The following is a 21,782-nucleotide window of genomic DNA, read 5'->3' on the forward strand; positions in this document are numbered from 1 at the left end:
CATTATTCTTCAGTCTGTGTCATATCCAACATGATTTACACAACAAATGGATTTTTGTGAAACATTTTACAAGAAACAAGATTATCACAGCTAGTTCAATCTGTACATTTTAAATCTTAAGTACTGTCTGTCTGGGAGACTGAGTGATGGAAAGTGGCACAGTATTACAGGCACTTCAAAGAAACCTCAGAGTACAGAAAAAACTGGTTCAAATTTTAGATTTGCTGTCCTGAAGTCCACATTCTTCTAACCCAGTCTCAGGTTTACATTTTCTTTCTTGTGAATAGAGTCTCTTATCACCCAGACAAATATACACCACCATGAAACCAGTTATGTGAATCTGACCTACCCTGAGAATAAAAAAGAATTACAGAGTTTTATACCCATGCTCATATGTCAACTTACTCTTATTTTCATCTTCTATTTAGTAAATGCTTATTTTGGTTTGCATGTCTAAAAATTTAGTAATGAAATTAACAGTGTTTCCTTTCATAGCATTTAGGCTGTCAGCTGCAACTTTCCATAAGAGGAGATGCATCTTTCACCTCCCTGGACAATATATGCAGCAGTAATGCTGGTACCTCTTGGGATTCATTTTAGTTCTGCTTGTTACTCCAATAACTGAGGATTAACTCTCACCAGGTAGTGTTGTAAACGTATCTGTAGCCCATCTGGAACACAAAATCCATCAAAATGGACATAAAGCAGGTATTTGTTTCTGCTTTAACAGGAAAGCCAAATAAATGCAGCACAATGTGGTTTTGGGACAAATGGATTCTTGTTTTCCTTTGGTCCTGCTTAAGATTAGTTTAATACATGGAAAAGGAATTACTGAGTTGACTAATTGAGATTTCTAGCTAGATGATTACCTATAACTGCTCTTCAAATTTCAGTGGATGGCCACAAAGATTTCAAACTTTGGAGAGGAAAAAAGAAAAAAAAAACCCAAAACTTTCTGTAAAGCCTCTGTGAACTGTCATACAGTACTTAATATTGTCATATCGTTACAGGGCTTGTCACAACACCCAAAAAAACAGGATATTCTAAATCCATAAGGAAGAAAGCCATTCTTTGGGGAACATTCTGTATCTTTCCTGGGCAAATGTTTTTCAGTATTTATTGATTTTAAATAGAATGTTAGCAGCCTACTTTTTTAAAATCCTAAATGCTCTCCACCTTTCTTTCACCATATTATTGGAAGAAAAGTCTGACCCTCCTTCTTTATCACAAACCAAATTCAAAGCCAACTGAATGCCTAGAAACATTTCAAGAAGATTCCTGAAGGCTTTCTTCACTTTCACTACACATAGTATATAACAAATCTGCAACCCTCCCATCACAACCAATAGTATTTTCAGCATGAAAAGTAAGTTACTATCAGTATAAAAATCACCTTTTTGCAATTCTTTAGTAGGAAGATCCACGCATCCCTCTTCACTTCTTGCACTTTCGGGCTGTTGTGACTAAATACAAAAATTAAAAGAGACAAGTATAGCAGACATTCAGAACAAGCACATCTCACTCCCCTCCCTCATGCCATGATGAACATTGTCTTATGATCTACAGAAGTCTTCAAAAGCTTTATTAAGACATCAGTACAAATATTAATAAGGAACACTGTCACAGCTAAGTCACATTACTGTTCAACAGTGGCCTTTAAGAGTTAACATTAGTACCAGAGATCAGTTTAAAAAAGCAGATCTCAAGAGAAATCTCAGGAAATCCAGGTGCAATATGAGTTCCAAATACAAACAATATTCTAGAAATGTTCACATAGAAAAAAAGAAAGAATCTGCAGTGTATAACAAGGTACAATTAACTCTTCTCAACTCATGTTTTGGGTAGATTGGTTTGCTTGTTTAAAAAAAACCCAAAACAATCAGGTTGCAGATCACCTCTGAGTTACTGCTGCATGGATAATGCTGTATGGAGCTAAATGTATTTAAGTCTGATCTGGACACCGTAAATTCAGCTACAGTTCCATATTACTTGGCTGTACTGACTCTAGAACCATGTTATGCTGGTAAACAGTATAGCTGTTTGCAGGTGGAACTCAAGTCTAATCAATAAATCCCACCAGACTGAAGTTAACTGGGATTTTCCTGAAGTGCATTCCAGGCATCAAAACCGTGGTTCAGAAATACTCAGCTGGTTTAACGAGAACCTGCTGCCGGAAGCCCTGTGGAGACTCACCCTTTCATAGATGCTTGGGAGTCTCTGAACCATGTTATGCCTCAAAAAGCATATTTTTAGAGTTTGGCAAGATATGAATATATGGAGACACTTCTGTATCTTCACGCAGAATTAACCCTTGTGGAATCCTGGCTATTATGGATCACAGCCCAGACAAACAGACTCAGTTTTGGTCTTACAGAAGCTGTAGGTGACCACGAGCCCCAACACCCTGATTATGCAGGGTGATTATGCACTCTTCTGTAACAGCAGATAACGGGACTGTAGTTATCAGAAAGGAACAGCACCAAGTGATCCTCAAACACGGAGAATGGCAAGGAACTGATGCAATGAGATGAAATGAACAGCAGTGTGTGTTTACTGCTTCAAAGAACTAAACTAATACCTCCCAGCTGTAAGAGCCTGGGCGTGTATGACTGTTTTACAAGCACTATCACAGCCAACATGCACACAGTACAATCAATTTTTAAAAAAGTAAGCTTGGATGTTGTGGTCACAGAAGGAGCATGGCTGAGGGAGGGAATTAGTTCTAACACAGAAGAACATGGACAGCCCACGATTTAAACGCCAGCTGCCTAGAAAAGTACAGTGGAATAATTTGAAAAATGGTTCCTTCGAAGTTTTGCACTTCAAATGCCATTTTTGCTGCACAAAAATCAAAAGGTACAGTAAGAAACCATAGAAAGATGTATAATAATACAAGAAACAGAAGAGTAAAAATTTTCAAAATAATAAATACCTTGTCAGTTCTTAAGTTATTTTCAAATTCTAGTTCTTCTGCCAACTTTGGTAAAGCTGCATTATTGCCTAATGAAATACAAAATATGTTAAAATTATCAGGTTACATTATGCTGTGTTTATCTCATGCTACAGTAGAATGCTATTTCTCAGTACCACCTCATGAATACACCACATGAATTTAAACCCTTCCTGTAGACAGTGGAAACAATAGCAAGTCTGTTTGCAGGAAAACAGCTCAATAAAACTCCAAACCGGCATCTGCAAGAACACAAGTACTTCTATGTTTTCCTTAAATACAAAAGGCTTGGAAAATATGGGCTATTCAGGATTTACCACAACGTGCTTGTGAATTCTGACTTTGGCTTTTTTTTCTTGCTTTTCCTTTAAAAAGAAACTGTCAACAGCTTTGTCAGATCAAATAATAAATAGTAAACTACCTCTGTCTTCATGAATGAAGACCTAAGAGTTAATACTAAGGACAATATTTTGCTGTGACAGTTAGATCGAAATCCATAAGCCCTAGAACCATAACCTCTGAAATCCTCCAATTTCTATAGAGACTGAAAACTTGGTAGCTCTTGTTAGTATCAACATAATTTCAGAAATATCTTAACCCCCCACCCATTTCATTCCCCAGGGGAACAGTTGTATGCTTATAACATCTGAAACACAGGCCACGGCAGACAGTATCTCCACATGACTTCTACAGCCTTTTTTGAAACCTACTTCAGAAGCCTGTTTATACAGCTTTTCCTAAACAAAAAGAAACAGTTATAACGTGACAATTCACCAGCGATGCACGTGAAGTCATTAAGCTGTGGTTTCAATACACAGAATGAGTACCATTACCCCTGGTACCTACAGAGGCTACATCAATGGACAACAAGGATTGAGGGAAGCACCGAGACAGAAATACTTCACTGTGTGGCAGTTTACACTGTCAGGGGTCACACTTGTGTGAACACCAAAAAGCATTTTTTAAACTTACTAGATTAGCCTCTTTCCCCAACAAATTCATAAGATCCCAAAATCTGCAGAGAGAGCTTTCTCAAACCCAACATCATTAAAACTACAGAAAAAAAGCCAATTTTTGAGAAACTGGACCTAAACTCAAGTTATAAAATGGTTTTGAAATAATAGCAATGACAGATATGAGAAGGAAAAGGCTTTACATGTAGAACTTGATCAGCACCATTCCACCTCCTATAGTAGAAACAGATTCTTCTAGTATTTTTCTATGGTTTAATTTCTCCAAAATTTATAATGAAGTCATAATCATGACTGTGGCATCTACAGAATTTATTAATTTTCATAAACTTGGTGCTTCAGCTACTCTGGAGAGTTAAAGAGGAGAAAAGTTGAAAATAGCAGGATGTTTATTACACGGTATTTTAGGAACTAGCAACCATGCAAGTTCATTTCAAATGTTAGCTTCCGGAAAAATGGATCTGGATAGACAACATAATATCCTTAATGCCATATGCTACAGTAAGTTTTCTGTTTAAAATAGACATCTATTATCATTGTTCACTTAAAGTACTTGCTTAGGATAACTGCCTGATTCCTTTGTAACCTGAAGGAAGTGTATTAAAAAGACAAAGTTCAGTGTAAGACAATGAATTTGAACATGACCGTTAAATAACCACTCAGAGAAAATCTGCAGTTATCATTATGGATGGTCGCTATTAACCTTCAAAATTGCTACAAAGTTACATTTCTAAAATGAACATACATCTAAGTGAAATGCATCCTCTTTCCTAAAAAACATTTTTGAATTTCACAACACATTAGTAACAAACCCACCTGTAGCTCCACAAAAATTACCTCTTGCAAACTACTTCATATATTAGCTTACAATTTTAAGTTGATGTATTTTAGTAATTTCTTTGCACTCTAATAATGTTTTCCAACACAACTCAGATAATTGTGCTCAGTCTATACTTCCAGAATCATGTGCTTATTTAAATATTTGTCACTAATTCTTATATATATTATTATTAATAGCTATTTTGTAAACAAGAAAGCAATGAGGTATACTTGAACAGTGCAAGTTACTTCTAACTATAATAATGGTAAAATGCATCTACTTATGACAGCTTTAAGAATGTAAAAAAAAAATAATCCTCACCTGCATTACTTTTTTGAAAAGTAATTTCAGTGCCAGTACCATCTAATTTGACCAAGTTCGTTTTATCACCACCGCCACATGGCTCTTCTACATGTAACAAAGGGAGGCCACTTTTTTGCCCTAATTCTGCTTCTATTACTTCACCACGGTTGGTGTTTACAGTCACTTCATTTGCAGGAACTAAGGAAAGAGCCTGTGCCTTAGGCAGGGAAGTCCTTATTTCAGAAAAGTCACTTTCTAAAAGCAAGTTTGAGTTCAATTTACAGTTTACATTCTTTAGAGTTTCACTCTCTACCACTGTTTCGGAAATCACAGAAGAGAGTTCTGATGTAACATCCCCGTGCAAAACATCTTCAGCTTGCTCGCCATCCTCACGTGCCTCTGAGGAAGGACTCTCAGCAGTCTCTGTACTAATCTCCACGCAAAGGGCTTCATCTACACTCATGAGGTTCACTGAATTTTCATCAGTTTCTGTGATTTCACTCTCTACTGTGGTCTGAGGTGCTGTTGACTCCGCACCCACACCACTCTCACTTGTCTCACTCTCCCCACCAATGGCAAGCAAAGAATTCCTGCTGGGAATTCTACAGGCCTCCTCTGGGGCTGTAGTTGATAGGATGCATTCAATCTGGTTAGCAGTATTAAAAATTTCTTCACTTTTGTCTTTTACTTCTGTACTCTCACCAGCAAGCTGACTTTCTTCTATGACTGTAAAAGTGAAGAGACTATCACATTCTTCCATTGTGCTCAGGGTGATCACTGCCCCCTCCTCCTTATCTCCTTCACTTGAAGCAGTGTGTTGATCTTCATTGTCGGTGGTGACCCTTAGCACAGGAGCTCCACATTCTCCCACAAAAATCACAGAACCTTTGTTTTTCCCCTCTGCATCAAAAGCAGCTAGTCCAAACTGTTCATCTACAGTTGCAGTGGTCTCCACAATCTTACATTCCTCTGATGCATTTGGAGAAAGAATGGCATCTTCATCTCCTTCTGCTACAATGAGCTGACTTTCAGCTTGTGGTGCTGCACTGATCAGGACTATCTCACATTCTTCTGTCATGCTTGTAGTGATCATTGCAGCTTCGTACCTTCCTTCTGTTTCTGAAGTAGCGAGTTTGTTTTCATCTTGCATAGCTGCACTTGACATAGGAGCTTCATAACATTCTGCTGTACTTGTAGAGATGATTACTGTTTCATTTTTTGACTCTGTGTCTGACAGGTGTTGAATCGCCTCTTCTGTGACTTCACCTGACATAACGATTACCTGTTCTTCCATAACACTTGTGGAAATCATAGCACACTCATCTTTTTCTTCCTTGCCACTAGCAGTTGGATGACTTTCATCATCATCATCTCCTCCTGTACTGGATTCACTAGGCATGGGAACCTCATACATTTCCGTATCTACAGAAACCACAGCATTCTCATTTATTTCTTCTGTTTTCCCAGAGGGGAGTTGACCATCATATTCAATAGCTGCACTTGACATAGGAGCCTCAAATTCCTCCACAATACTGGTGGAAATCATAGTGCACTCATCTTTCTCCTGCTTACTGCTAAAAGTATGCACGCACTCTCTAAGCTCTGTAGCTGTACTAGGCATAGGCACTTCTGTGTCTTCAGGGTCTATTAAGATCATAGAGCTTTCCCCACTTTCATTTGCTCTTGCAATAGCAAGGGGACCTTCTTCAGCATCTACTCCTGAATGTAAGGGAGCATCTTCCACTGTACTAGTAGAGATGATATCACCTTTTACTTTTACTTCTCTGTCACCAGAAATAACAGAAGTCTCATCTTCCTTTGGACCTGCACTACTTATAGACGCATCAAGCCCTCTGCTGTCAAAGGAAGCCATGGCAGTCTCACGTTTGTCTTCAGCACCAAACTGGGCCTTATCTTGCATGGCCATAGCACTCGTCATGGGACCCTCATATTCCTCAGCAACTAAGGGAAGCAAGGTACCTTCATGCTTTGCTGTATGCGCTGCCAAGGCACCCTCATCTGCAGCACCTGCACTTGTTACACTGCTTTCAACAATCCCCTTATCATTTTTACAGTTCGTGCCAGAATTGGCTTCTTTCTCTGCACTTGTCATGCTGTCAACAGTCAGTTTATTTGTATTTGTGCCAGCCACTCCAGATTCAGCTTCCATTTGTTCAGCAGCTACGCAGATAATGGAACTTTCACCTTCATCTGCACCTATACAAACCAGTGCATTTTCACTTTCCATTCCTGTACAAGTAGAAGCATGCTCATTTTCTTCATTTCCTCTTCCCGTACTGGTCACAATGTCCTCACCCTCCTCATCCTCTTCTTTTGAGCCTGTACTAGTCACAAAACCCTCATCATCACATAGACCTACACTAGCTGTAGTGATATTGGCTTCTTCCTTTGCCCTTAAGCTGTCCATTAGACTTTCACATTTTTCAGCTTCTAAACAAACTGCAAATCCCTCATTGCTGTCTTCTAGCCCTGTGCAGACTACTGAAATTTCAGCATCATCTTCTGGAGTTATGCCTGTGCTGGTCACTGTGCTTTCACCATTTACAGTATCCTCCAATTTGTCACCACTAGTTCCAGTAGTGGCACTGTTATTCATGATCACTGGAATACTTGCACCAGTTACAGCACTTTCTCCTTGGGTATCTGTACCACTCACAGAGCAGATGATGAAGTTATGACCTCTTTCTTCTGCACCTGTGCAAGTCACAGTACCTTCGTGTTCTTTCACTTGGCCAGCTGTCACACTGCCCCTAAATTCACCTGAACTGTCACCACTGGTTGACCCTTCACCTGCTTCTGTCCCTGCACTAGTTACAGCCCCATCGCTCTCCACTTCACCTAAGCAGGATACAGAACTTTCAAGTTTGCCTGTATCTACACAAGTCGAGGTCTTACGCTCTTCTTCAGAGCCTGCACTAGTCACAGCATCATCTTTTTCTTCTGCTCCAGCACTATTCACAGTGTCTTCGATTTCTACTCCACTTGCATTGACTGAATCCTTATCACTTTCTTCTGCATCAACCATGGTACAGTCACCATTTTCTTCTCCTTCTGTGCTTGTTAGAAAACTTTCACTTTCTGCTAATCCTTCAGTGACAACACTGCCACCGCCTTCTTCAGCTGCTGCAACAGTACAGTCACCAGCATCTGTTCCTGTGATGAAACTGCAGCCCTCACTACTTTTTACCCATATGCCTGTTGTAAAACCTTCATCAGCCTCTATGCTTGTGCAGATTTCTGCCACCTCACTTTCCCCTGAGCAAGTGATTGTAGCATCACTGCCCTTTTCAGAATGTGATGCACCCTCAGTTCTTTCTTCTGTACTGGTCGCCATTGCAGTGCTCTCAATGATCTTTTCTGTGCTAGTTCCTATCACAGTAGCTGGAGTTGTTTGTAGGCTGCTAGGTTTACTACTTCCAGCACTGGTACCTACTCCATTGCTTTCATTTTTGTCTTCCCTGCCAACCAGACTATTCCCTTCCTGTCCATTGGCTGTAACAGAGTCTTTGACAGTTTCCTCAGGAACTCCTTCAGGCACAAACACAGAAGAAGACTGTATCAGACCATCACTGTCATGCACCTCATTATTTTCCACATTATTCACCATTGCGCTTCTTTCTCCCTTTGTGGAAGGATTTCTATTCAAGCGCTCTCTTTCTTTTCTTCTGAGGGGAAGTACTTTTGTTGTTACATCTCTACAATCTTCAGTTATATTAGACATCAAGTTTTCTTCTTTAATTTTCAACTCCCTGTCCTGAGAGCTTTCTGACTTCGCTGCTTCATTATAGTCTTCTTGACTAAGTAACCCAGCTGTACTGTCTTCCATTGCCTCTTCATCAGGCTGGGGTACCTTGTTATCTTTTCCTGTTCTGTTTGTCATGGTGTTGTCACCATCATCTATCATGACAGAACTTGGCACGGCACTATCTTGCTCCATGCACACAACCTGTGCTCCATCATTTTTCAAAGTGTAAGTGTCTTTCAATAAAGAAGTCCCACCAGAATTATGGCATTCTTTAGACATACTACCTAAGGAATCTGTAAAATCTGAGATATCCATATCCATGGACTTTGCATCAGCAGCATCTTCTCTGGAAGAATTAATTGCTAAAGGAACATCATCTGAATTAGAATTTAGCACAGTTTTTGAATTCTTTGGTCTTTTGCTATCTTTTGAAGCTTGATCTTTACTGGGCACATTGCGCAAGATTCTACCACTTGTTTCATACACAACACTCCTTTTAGAAGCCCCTTTTTTACTGGGTCCTTGATCCATGGAAGCTTGTTTGGACAAAGTTTCTAAGGCACCAACTTGTTTATTAGTAATAGCTTCTTGTTCAGTAGTTTTTTCAGCTGCGGGCAGAAATTGTGATTCACGGGTTTCAGGATCTGCCAAGCTGTGTTTTATTCCCTTATTTGAAGTAGAGCGAGATACTCTTTCTTTTGCTGCATTCTTGACATCTGCGGCTTGGACCGAGTTTTGAATGTTTTTTCCTTCGATGTTGGATGTTTGCTGTACTTTTGTTTGTTTCAAATCCAGTTCCATCAGCTCTTCTGCATGACCAGAATCATTATTCATAGTTGCCTTTTGAGAGGCTGGAGCCTGGCTGCTTTCAGTTGTGCTGGTCGACTGCATTTCCTCCTTAAGTGAATCTTGGTTTGATGTACTGCCTTTTCTGTTTTCACAGGATATCTTCCTGCTTTGTTTTTTATCCATCGCCACAGTGACATTCAATACCTTTTCATGCCCACTGTCCACTTCTTTAGTACCTTTATCTTCTGATTTGATGCTCTCTTCCTTCTTCTTTATTTCCTTGTTGCTGTGCTTTAAGTTTCTGCTTTTGTGACCTTCAGCAGAGAACCTTCTTTCTAGCTTGGAATTACTTACATCTTTATCACCTCTAGATTTTTCTTTTATGGAACCCTTTTCTCCAGAATGTAGCTTAACTCTGTGACTTAAGTCTTTTTGTGATCCCTGAGTTGACTGTGTGCCACTCACAAGCTCAGACTCGGCACCACTCTCCTCAAACCCTTTGTCTTCATTCTTGGATTTGTGTTGTTTATCCGAATCACCGTCTTCCAGGTTCTTATCTTTGTCTACTTTCTGTCCAGTCTCTTGTTTTGTTAAATTTTCCTGTAATTCTGTTTCAGACACTTTGACCTGTTTACTATGACTCTTTGACTTTGACTTAAACAAAATCTTGTCTTCTGCAAGGCTCTTGGATCTTCGTCTATCTTTATGAACGCCATCCTCATGTTTTAAATTACAATCAGAGTTAGTTGCTTCTACGTCATGTTTATCTTCTGAGTAGCTTTCGCTCCTTCTGTGTGATGCAGAAGCAAGTTGCTTTGAGGCACTTAGGGAATCCTTTTGTGGTTTAGAATCACTCAGGGACCTTTTGGTCTTGCATTCTGCTCTTGATTTTTCTGTTGAGAGATGTCTGTCTTTTTTATTTTCTTTCCGCAGCAATTCTTCAGCTTTTAGGGTTGATTCAGAAGTGGTTTTCCCATCTTTTCCTGTTACTGATATTTTCCGTTCACTTCGGTGTTTACTTTTCCTTTCAGATTTGTCATCTGAGGAAATCTTTACTTGTTGATTATGTTTCTGGCCACTATCCTCTCCTTTCAAATTTCTTTCAGATGAATGGAGTTCAACATCTTCATTTGATTTATGGATACCATCTCCTTTATGTTTGTGCTTTAAAGAAAGTTTATCTTCTAAACCAGTTCTTTCCTTTTCATTTTTCTCTCTGTAAGACTTGGCTTCTTTTTTGGCAGCATTTCTTGTATGTTGAATTTCTGTGTCGGTATCTTTTTTGGGGTGTTTTTCATTTTTAGATATGGATTTCTGCTTCTGTGGTTCTTCACTATTGACTTCTGCTCTATCTGACTGTCTTTTTGGATCCCTTGTTTCACTGTCCTGCTGGGCTCCTTCGGCCTGAAGAGAAGTGGAGGGTTTTCTTCTATGTTCTTTTTCTGCTTTAGAATCACTTTTGCTTTCCTCAGTTGAATGCCCCCACTCTGAAAGTCTTCTAAGTTGTTTAGGTGTTTCACTTTTCCCATGATTATGCTTCAGTTCTTTGGAAGAATTTTTTTCACAAGTCTGCAAAAGATATTTTTTTATATATATAAGTAAATGTTACACAGTTCCTTCACTACGTGACTGAACAGAACTGCTAAGGACTCTATAAAAACTGTACACTAGAGGATACACTTAACAGTGTAATAAAAAAATCACCTAAAATATAGTTAGTAAAAAATTGAATCTTGCCATTTTCATTTCAACTATCTGTCATTGTGGAAAAATCCAAAGGAAGAGAAGTTAACCCTAAGCAGACTGTCTGAACTTTACTATTTTTTCTGTATAAGATGATTTTTCTTTCTAAAATGATTTAAACAGATTTTTAAATGGACAATCACAATTTCAAGTACTCTGTAATTTACTTCAAGCAGCCATTATGCTGTTAAAACAAAACCATAACTAAAAAAACCAAAACTAAAAAACACACCAAAACCTACAAAAGACAAATCTAGACTTCTGTTTGAACTTCCAAATGCTACCTGTTTTTTATTTAAATAATGTTGTAAATAACAATTCTTGCCATAAAAATTCTTTCCTTTAGCATTTGGACCACATTCAGTTTAACTTTCCAGTGAGAAGTTTAAATTGATCAAGCTCCTGCTCTTTTTTTAAAACCCAACCTACGTTACAGATTAGGGCTTAAAACTCATCTTGTGTTCTACTACAACATGCATCAGCACTGAATCACAGACCATGTATTTCAGTGGGTACCGGAATTCAGAAAGCACTACTACAGCAATGTCAGACCACTAATACAACTGAAAGAACTCTCAGGGAAAAAACAATTAATGAGAATGAAAGTACTTACACGCAGTTTAGTTTGGACATATGTAAAAGTTAATTATAATTAACACAAAAGTTAATTACAATTAAAAAGGAAGACCATAAAGTTTTTATTTGTGAGACACATACTTCATTTGTCTTTTGCACTTCTTTAGAATCTTCTTCAGAGGGCTCATATTTCTTTCTGCAGCCATCTTCAGCACGCCTGAAACATGTATTTGAACAATTTAATAAAGGAATATTGCTATCAGCCTAACATTAGTTTATAAACTTTCTGCTTTGAACGCTGGAGGCAAGAGAAAAATGCCTACTAAAAATATGGAAACAGAACTTTATCACCCAACTTCTGACTAACCAATTTGCCCAGGCCTTTTTCTCTTGTAAAATTATGTGTATCAACTTACAAAATATTCTCGGATATCAGAGCTTTAAAGCAGTATGAGTATGACAATATTAGTACTGCTGTTGTCCCTGCAGAATGGGTAAGAGCTCTCCTTGACCCATGTATACCAGTATGTAGTTATGTACACAGGTACATATCTACATAAAACACCAGTTTTAAGTTGAAGCCAAGTTGACTTGCATATCAGATGCACAAGCATGTAAAAGCTCTCTAATCTCATACCTTTATTACCATTCTGTCTATGAAAAGCCAATAAAGACTGCTACTGCTGTCTGAGCTGCAATATATTTTAGCAGTCATAATTTGATTTTCTGCCTGAACTTCATGCTTATTCGTATAAGCATGTAACAAAATTATGTAAATATCTAAAATTATAATAGAGAACTGTTGAAGTCAATAAGGGTAAGCACAGAGTTGCAATCTGCAAAAATGAATATTCAAAACTTTAACTCCTTTTGAGAAAATACATAAATACCTTGAATCTCTTTTTCTTTTTCTGCTCAAGGCCACTTTTTTTTCTAAAAATTTCTGTTCTTTAAGCACATCTTTAATGCTGGTACCAGTAGCTTTTGACTCCAGACTTCTTGATGAAGGTTCTTCTGAGTGCAAGCCACTTTTTCCTAAAATAATACACAAATGGTGAAATACATAAGCATGTCATTATATTACTGTTTCACCTATAAGCATGAGTGAAAGCTGTACAGAGAATAATAATGTGTTGCAGAGAACACCAGCGTCTCTAGGTATTCACTGAGTTTACGCAGTGCAATGATATATGAAAAAGTGGAGATGAAATTTCATATTAATAATTTGCTTTATAGATTTTTCTTTTACATCACTGTTTAAACTGGGTTATTAAGAGAAGGAAATGACTAGAGACCTATGACCATTATTAAAAGCTGAAAGTTTTCTTTCTAGAGAGTAAGTTAGAAGAGGGTGGTGGGGACTAATCATACCTTTACTTCTCATACCTTTAGCATTTTGATTTCCAGTTTTTAGGGATTTTGTTTTTTCTGCAGCCTTCTGTTTCCGTTTTTCTTCAAGTCTCTCTCTGTTAATTTGTCTTCTTAGGAGTCTCTCTTCTTTTTCTTTGGCCTAGAGATACAAAACCAAGGAAAACAATAATTACCATTAGGTCAAAGAGCATTCTTTGACTACAAATGTAAGTTTTAAACCCACAGAAAACAGAGCATGGTAGTTTGTGATGTGAAATTAGCTGAGTTCCAAGTTTCAATGCTGCTTAACACTGCAGATTGAGGTTATGAAGCTTTCTCAAAGAACATACATTATTTTTAATTATATAAAATATTAATATATAATACTATATGTATAATATAGTAATTATGTAATTATAATACATAATATATATACATACTAAGTATATATTATATACACACTACCATAAATATATTATATTTATAACTATATTTACCTGGCCAAAGGAGAAAATCTAAAAGCACTGCTGCCCTCTCTTCTGCGTGTTGGTCCATCTTCCACAGAACAGAGTGCACATGCTTAAATCTCTTTCCATTCTCAGTGGCTGCAGACTCACTACAAACTACTGATTTCATGGACATCAAGAACTACACTTTTTTTAAAGAGTTGGTGTAATGAAGTAGCCTGCAGTACTCAATATAAGCCTGACCTACTCAACATTCCACTGAAGGAAGAGTATAGGTAAATATGGGCTACTTTGTCCACCCAAATTTTCATTATATATGTTAAATCTACTGAAGACCAGATTTTTCATAAGTGCAGCAGTTCTTACACTCCCCATCAATCACTCAGTTGAGAAAGAATTCACCTATTGTGATTCTGTGAAGACACTGCATGTAATTAGCAAATGCTCTGTCAACATCAAAAGACTGTTTATTTTGGAAGAGGGGAAAGACAGAGAAAAGTGTGTCATTGCTTTCACCACCAGAAACCTTCAAACTATAACCAGCAGTGCAGAGCACTGTGCTGCACAGCAGATTGTGCCATACTGACAGACACCTGAAGAAAGGGCAGTTGTAACACAAGGGGAAAAAAACCCACAGTGAGAAGGAAGAGAAGACTCCACAGCTCCCCCTCACAAACTGCCACCAAATCAGAAGTGGAAATTCTGCTCTACAAAGAGCAGTAACAAACTGCACACTTACAATGGACTGACGGAGTTGTTCCACAGTTCGTTCATCATCAGAGTCACTGAAGTATTTGGAGTACAGGAAAGGCTTGTGAACGTACGCGTTGCGAACAGGTTTGGCTTTCCCATCGCTCAGCTCATTAGCGTGAGGCTTTGTCTTATTTGGACCCTTTTTCTCCTCTTCATCTAAAGTGAGATGTAGAGATATATAAAGAGTAGAGATATATTGATAAATTAGGGCAGTATTTTCAACACAACTTTTGAGGAGGCAAAGTTACTCAAAATGTATTAACAATTATTTACTCTAAAAACATAAACAGTTAAAAAAACTTAAACTCTTTTACCATCAAAAGATTGTGAAAAAAATGAAAGGTGCATTCATGGGTTTGCGTACATTGAGCCAAAAACTTGCAAGACACAAACCCCACAATAAACAGGGATAGAACAACTGGGCTTGTAATGCCATTGCCCTTTTACATACAGTATTTTGTAGTTAACTACACATAAGAAGTCAGAATGTAATTTCTGCTATTTATTAAATTACGCTTCTCCCCAGACCAAAAAAATGGTACAGTACCTGAATACCTAAACACTATATAGGTTTACTGAAATAAATAAACAAAACACTGTTGTTTACACTCATATAGGTATTAATCAAGTATAAATAAATTTATTTCTGTTTTATCAGGATTATTAGAAATAGTGCAAAACCACTTGTGCTCCATACCGTACAGATTATTTCTATTCCTGAAACATACTTAAGGCTTGGGACCTTTTCACAAATATGCAGTCATAACTGAACAACATCTGTCATGTTTCAAGGTAAGAGCAAAGCCAGAGAATATGCAAGTAATTCAGTGCCTCTAAATAATATTCTTAGATGAGAAAAGGTAAGCTGTGAGTATACTAGAGAGAATTCATTCAGGTACTAAGGCACTCTGCATTATAAAGTGGGAAGTCTTACTAAGTGCAGAGGTCACGTCTGCAGAAATCAGTCTGAGGTCTGTACTAGACAAGGGGAACACAAAAAGGTAACCCAGTCAGCCAAATGATTTGGTGTTTCTGAATTTTTAAGGCTAGATCCACTACTATTCCTTCTACTGTGGTCAAGTAGAATTTGGACATTCCTGCAGTCCTAAAGCTCTAAAATCAACCTGATCTGCAAAGCCAGCTACAATCACTACCCCGAGGTCACAAAGCACTCCAATATTACACCAAGTTCTTGGCAGCATGGCGGGGAAAAAGACCCAGAGAGAGTGACATATTCACCATTAAGTGCTTTTGTCATCTATAGAATACTGTAGCATAAATAAGATTTACAATGTTTAAGAATATACCAAACTATTACAAAATAATCGAAAACTTAATGCACTACATGTCTTTTTCAACTGCACACATACTATCCATTCCACAGTCAAATTCTTTCTCATACGTAAGTACAGTAAAACACACTGCAAACCCTCACATCTATGATATGATGCACTTAACAATAGCATTACGTACTCCTTTCTTGCTGCTTAACAATCTAATTATTTTACCACCTGATGTGATCTCCCCCTCTTCAGTACTGTCAGAAAGTACAGGCTCCTCTTCACTCTCTTCTTCAAAGGAAGAAAGGTCACTGGTGTGGACAGAGCTGACCGTGATGTCACTGAGTACATCCATATCTGAATCTATGAAAGAATTTTCTTGCAAAGGAAAAAATAGAAACAAAGAGCTGTAATGCAGCACACTGTATTTGTGAAACTTTTTTTTATCAAAACAGTAATTTTATCACTGAGAACAACACTATCTTAACAACTAGGAATAAGGAAACAAAATTATAACACCGTAATTAAATGTTATTAGGCTAACTCTGGTTTACTCAAAACAAGAATTACCCTGAGGTACAACTATAAACTTTAAAATGAAGACTGGAATTGCTAAGACAACTTGACAGATTAAGGCAGATGACCAATCACACACTTGTGGAATCAAAGCTCCTCCGATTCCTAATTCCAGTGCCTCAGTTAAGAGATATGGACAAGCCCAACTGTGGCTAGCAATACAAATTTATCAGAAAACTTACATTCCAAATATACTTCTAATTCAACTCCTGAATACACTTAAAAAATCCCACCTCATATTCATATTTTGAGGAAGAGCATTGCCCACACCATACCTTCTTTAGTTTCTTTTGTGCTTTCAGTTGTTTTATGTTTATTGCTATTTTTTTCTGGAACTAGCTGTTTCACTGGTTCTGATTCTTTTGCTTGCTTTTCTTCTTTTGACTTTGTAGTATCATCGCTTTTCTTTGAATGGTCAGACTTCTTGTCAAGCTTTTCCTTCTTTTCTTTTCTTCTTTCACTTTTTTCACTGCTGTCTGGTTTCTTGTCAAATTTATCCAATAATTTACTCTTTTGATCTTCACCTTCCTGTTGAATGTCTTTACTTGTAAAAGTCAAAACATTAGTATCCTTTGTGGAATTTTTTATTTCTTCACTTTGGCAGGGAAGTTCATTTAACTCTTCACACTTTGCAAGAGTTTCAGCCCCTTCTCCTGAAAGGTCACAAATTGTTTTCTCTCTGTCTGGCAAGTCCTCCACGTTTTTCTCTTTATCAGTGCTACCATCCACACTCTGCTGAGATGAGAGTTTTTTTGCAACTTTGTCATTGTTCTTGGAATTTGAGGTCTCTGTTGAAGCCCTGGCAGCACTCGCTTCTTGGTTAAGAGAAGTTATTGTTTCCAAAATGGACATTGCATCACTAGCTACGTTAGCACTAGGAGCTGTAGCAGAAACACCTCGAAGAGTAAGAAAGAACAGAGTTTTACTTCACCCTAGTTTATGTAATTCTGTTCAGACAGAATGTTAAACAAGTGCAAAGAAACAAACTAATTATTGTCTATAAAACATGCATAATTAACTATTTCACTGATTTTGCATTGAGATATTTTGGTTAAAAAAAAAAAAGACCAACCAGACAAAAAACTCCTCTAAGCTGCATTCCTGCAGCAATTATCATGGGATTACCAGGGATTCATTCTGCTCTGTGACATACCTCTGTTCCTGAGGTCTGCTAGGGAATGTAGGGCTTGTCAACTGGAAGGATGTTCTGAACACAATCTTTGTTCATCTTTATCAATATCCCAACTGGGATGATGACTCTGTATGTATTTTTAATATATATGCATACATATATATATATGTATAGAGAATATAGATATGCATTCTCTCTCTGTACTTATGTACACACACACATACTGCAGCAGATAGTCTGCATCTCATACATCTAATATCTCCATAAAAGTCACGGAAAATGGACTTAGCACATTGATTATGCAACAACCATACTATCAGATATACCTTACCACTTTTCCATCCTCTTAGAACCACCTCTGAAGATGGATGGGAAAAGGTTAAGTGGACTAGCACTAAGAGTTGCAGTTGGCTTGTTAACCCACGTTAAAGGAAGTGGGCCTCACAGGAAAAAGGTCTGGATTTAAATAAAGGGTCTGGTTACAAATAGATGGACTGCTGTGGAATATCTGAAGATGTGAAAGAACGGACAGTTACCTGTAGGAGTGTTTAGAAGTTGATACAGGCAACATAAATAAAAACCAGAAGAAAAACTGTTGTGTTGATAAACAAACTAAAGATTGGCTGACTTACAGCACAACTTAAGCTCCTGAGAGGACCTTACGCATTCAAACTTTAAGGTACACAGCAACTACACTAAGACAGGGAACTGGCTCTTAGGTAATTTTTTTTCCAATCTACCAATGGATAGAAAAATTGAATAATTCTTCTCTTATCTATGTTTGAGGGCCAAATCCTGAGACCAACTTTTCTCCCTACAGTAAACTGATTCCTTGTAATCTCAAGCAAAAGTGATGGTGGCATGGTCATAACAGGGTGACATCTCTTCTGCCTTGTACCTTTATACATACAGTAACAGATTAGTGTTATGGTACTGCCTGGAGCTCAGCTTGCTAATACTGATGCTAACAATGTCATGCCAGCAGCAAACCTAATCAATGTTTTTGCTCTCTTAAAATCCTCTTTTGTTAACAGACTGCTCAGAGAAATGATAGAATACCTTGTACTGTAACAGAAGCATCTGCTTTCTCCTCACTTGGAGCTGTACTGGACCCTGTCTCGTCTTTGTGATTCAATGTGGCTAAAAATTCATGGACAGCTTTTTCCACCTGAGGTCTGAATGTGTGGTTGATCTTTGGGTCCACAACCTGAGAAATAATTCTGTCAATTCCAGATTCCAACATTCCAGACCTGGAACAAAGTTACGGGAATTAGTAAGAAAAATGTATGACCATTTGGATGCAACGTAAACACTCGTAAGAAACTCCAGGGAAGCATTAATGTTTGCTGAGCATCACTGCAGCTAAGGATTTAGCCTATGCCCTATCTGTAAGGAAAAAAGTGCTGGAGAAACAAAACAATCCAAGCACATGGAATTAACACAACAATACAGCCTGCTGTTGAATTATTACTGGTTACTCCGATAAATGTTATTTAATTGCAAAAGCCACTTGCGGAAAAAATTAAGAAGAAACCTGATATGATCAATTCCCATAGCAGAAAAGAGAGAAATTATAGAAGGTATGAGGGACAAATAGCTACTAGACCACTAACTGCCACCCTAAGCTACTTTCTGCCCAGTAGAGCTCAGCAAGTTCTGAAGCTTAACAGAACACCCTTAATCTCCAGTAAAATAAAATAAATGGCAATAGAAAGCTTTGTATCTGTATCAATGCCTTTAGACCCCTGTAATCTTTTGTGGGACACATACTGTCCCTTGTCCTCACTGCTTCTTTAACAACAAACAACATCCACTCCCCTCCCTACAAACCAAACAACTCCTCAGTACAAGTTATCAATGGCACCACCACAGCATAACTGAGTAAGTTTGTTCCTATATCCCTGGTTTGATCCAATTCAATGACCAAACTCACGGTACTTTGAAGAAATTTCCTAATGTTTCTTATGACTCTAAAGATTTGAGAAGAAAAACTGGAGGAACCTTCATGAAATAATGTAATATCAGGTAAGTGTTTGACATAATTTTAACATAACACCAGTTCCTAAAAGCGTCCTCTCTGTCCAGCTAGATTTACATACAGGTTTTGTTTTCTGACTCTGTGACTCTGCTCAGCTTAGTTTGTCAAATACATTTAATTTTCCTTAGCTCTAAACATGGTAAGTGCAACTTTATTAATATCTCCCTTGAAAGAAAAAGTAAAGGTAGGCTTTAGCTAGGGGGTTACATTCCAAGTCAAAATCAAGGTTTCCACCCCTGCAGCATATTGGATCAGATAAGAAAATATCTGCAGTCTAATTCTGACTAACGTTGATGGCAAGTTACTACCTGAAGTAATGCCGTATTTTAAAGGTTACAAAAAACAACATAATGAAAGCTTCTTCAGCAGTTTCTCTGAGCGAAGGAGACACTTTACATTGACCCAGAGTCTCCATCACCTATCATGGTACAGGAGGACGTTCACAGAAACCCCACGGCTGTCACTTACTTGAGAACCTGCTGCCTAATGTTATTTCTCAGCTGGTTCTTGTTGAGATGAGGACTCCAAGTGTGAGTCGCCAAATGATTGGAAACAAAGTTGTCAACGCGCTGTCTCAGATTCTGGTAGGCAGGCTAGAAAGCAACAGCAGAGAGGTTGGACTGGAGCAGTTGGACGAGCGGCTGGTTATCCCCCCAGAGGCCAGCCTGCTGCCGTCGGACACCCCCGGTCCCCTGCAGGCGCCGCCGCTCCCCGGCGGCGATGGCAGCGCGTTAAACGCGGTGTCTACCGCGGACTCCGCGCCGGGCCGGCCGTGTGCGCGTCCCGCCGGACACGCCGCGCTCCCGCCGAGCCGCCCCGGCTCTGCCCTGGCCCGGCCCGGCCCTGACCTGCCCGAGCCCGGGGCGCCGGGACCACCCTGAGGCGCCGTCGCCGCCCGCCCGCCCGCACCTTGGTGTCCACGTCGGCCAGGCAGTCGCGGCGGAACTGGTCGAAGAGCCCCTGGCTCTTGAGGTGGTTCACGATCATGGAGACCAGCTCGGGCTCGGCCGCGCCGCCCCCCGCGCCGGCCCCGGCCCCCGGCAGCGGCGGTGGCTGCTGCGGGGGCGGCGGCGGTGGCGGCGGGGGCTGCGGGTTGGTGGCCATGGGGGCGGCGGGCGCTGCCGGCGCTGCCGGGCGGACCCCGCGACGGGGCTGCTCACCGAGCCGCGGCGGCGCTGGCCCCGGAAGCGGAAGGGGACGGCGGGAGGAAGCGGCGCGCGGCGCGGGGGGGGCGGGGGCGCCGCCGGCGGGAGCGGCGCCATCGGCGCGGGGCGGCACTGCCGGGGCGCGCGCGGGCGAGGGGGGATGTTGCGGGGCGGGGCCGCGCGCGGGCCTCGCGGCCGAGAGACCTCGACCCGCCGGGCCGGGGCTGGGAGGGCTGGGGAGGATGGGGGGGAGAGAGAGAGGAGCGGCCGAGGCGGAGCTCGGCCCCCGCCCGCCTCGCCCCCGGTGCCCGGCGCGGCGCGGCCGGCGCTGGGCGCTGCGGGCACGGCAGGGGCGCGCCCCCCACCCTGGCCGCCCGGCGCCGCTGCTGCGCTCCCGGCCGCGCCCCCTCGGCCCCGCCCCGCGCCCCGCCCCTTCCTGCGCCCGCCGCCATCGCCGTGCGGGCGGCGCCGCGCGCTTCCTCCCGCGGGCGGGGGCGGGGCCGGGACGAGCCCCGGGAGCGGCGGCTGCTCCATCCTGAGCGGGACTGGGGCATCGACACCGTCTGTGCGCCGGGTCCGCGGCTTAGAGCTCCATTATCGCCCCTGGGCCAGGCGGGCCGGAGAATTCTGTGAATTCTGTGACATTTAAAATACTTTTGTTTAAACATGCCGCCTTTACATGTCAGTGTTTTTTTTTTTTTTTTGTGTAATAGACGTTTTAAGGGCGTCTCCTGTTGGCTGGTTACTTTTTTTTCTTTGGTTGTTTTTTTTTTTATTTATTTTATTTTTTTATTTTGTGCCACTTGTGTGCGTCTCAGCGTTACGGTCATAACTCTCCAGTGTGCTGAGGTGGGAGATTCAAATTAGATACTTGAAAAAATTTTTTTCGTTGTAAGCGTGGTCAGGCATTGGAATGGATTGCCCAGGGAGGTGGTGAAGTCACCACCATTCCCGGAGGTGTTTAAGGGGTGTCTGAATCTGGCTCTGGGGGATGTGGTTACAGTGATGGTGCTGGTTGATGGTCTCTTTCAACCTTGATGATTCAGTGGTTCTATATGCTGCCCTGAGGTTGTCACTCTCGAGTATCTGCTGTTTTCATTGCCTCTGAAGTTGAATTCAGTGC

The 21,782-nt window shown here is 40.3% G+C and overlaps 1 protein-coding gene across 3 annotated transcripts in view; it reads right to left on the reverse strand.

Moving 5' to 3' along the window:
* The window catches only part of BOD1L1 (biorientation of chromosomes in cell division 1 like 1), a 36,573-nt gene extending 15,955 nt beyond the window's left edge, over window positions 1-20,618 (reverse strand). For 2 of the 3 annotated variants that reach the window (XR_003572055.1, XM_027891258.1), the window contains exons 1-12: window positions 20,424-20,618; window positions 19,983-20,107; window positions 18,536-18,726; window positions 16,620-17,240; window positions 16,000-16,146; window positions 14,475-14,644; window positions 13,305-13,428; window positions 12,809-12,953; window positions 12,060-12,135; window positions 5,063-11,168; window positions 2,933-3,000; window positions 1,394-1,463 (exon numbers count right to left, since the gene is read on the reverse strand). Coding sequence is in view for 2 of the 3 variants with exons in the window: in XM_027891258.1 (XP_027747059.1) it covers window positions 1,394-1,463; window positions 2,933-3,000; window positions 5,063-11,168; window positions 12,060-12,135; window positions 12,809-12,953; window positions 13,305-13,428; window positions 14,475-14,644; window positions 16,000-16,146; window positions 16,620-17,240; window positions 18,536-18,726; window positions 19,983-20,107; window positions 20,424-20,618 (8,038 nt within the window). In the remaining variant the exon portion in view is untranslated. The remainder of the gene's footprint in view (window positions 1-1,393; window positions 1,464-2,932; window positions 3,001-5,062; window positions 11,169-12,059; window positions 12,136-12,808; window positions 12,954-13,304; window positions 13,429-14,474; window positions 14,645-15,999; window positions 16,147-16,619; window positions 17,241-18,535; window positions 18,727-19,982; window positions 20,108-20,423) is intronic. The other variant, XM_027891259.1, reaches the window with a different exon arrangement.
* Window positions 20,619-21,782: the final 1,164 nt, after the last annotated feature.

This window comes from Empidonax traillii, unplaced genomic scaffold, assembly GCF_003031625.1.
Source record: "Empidonax traillii isolate 1590-97213 ecotype Southwest subspecies unplaced genomic scaffold, ASM303162v1 scaffold312:size2399984, whole genome shotgun sequence".
Classification (NCBI taxonomy): domain Eukaryota; kingdom Metazoa; phylum Chordata; class Aves; order Passeriformes; family Tyrannidae; genus Empidonax; species Empidonax traillii.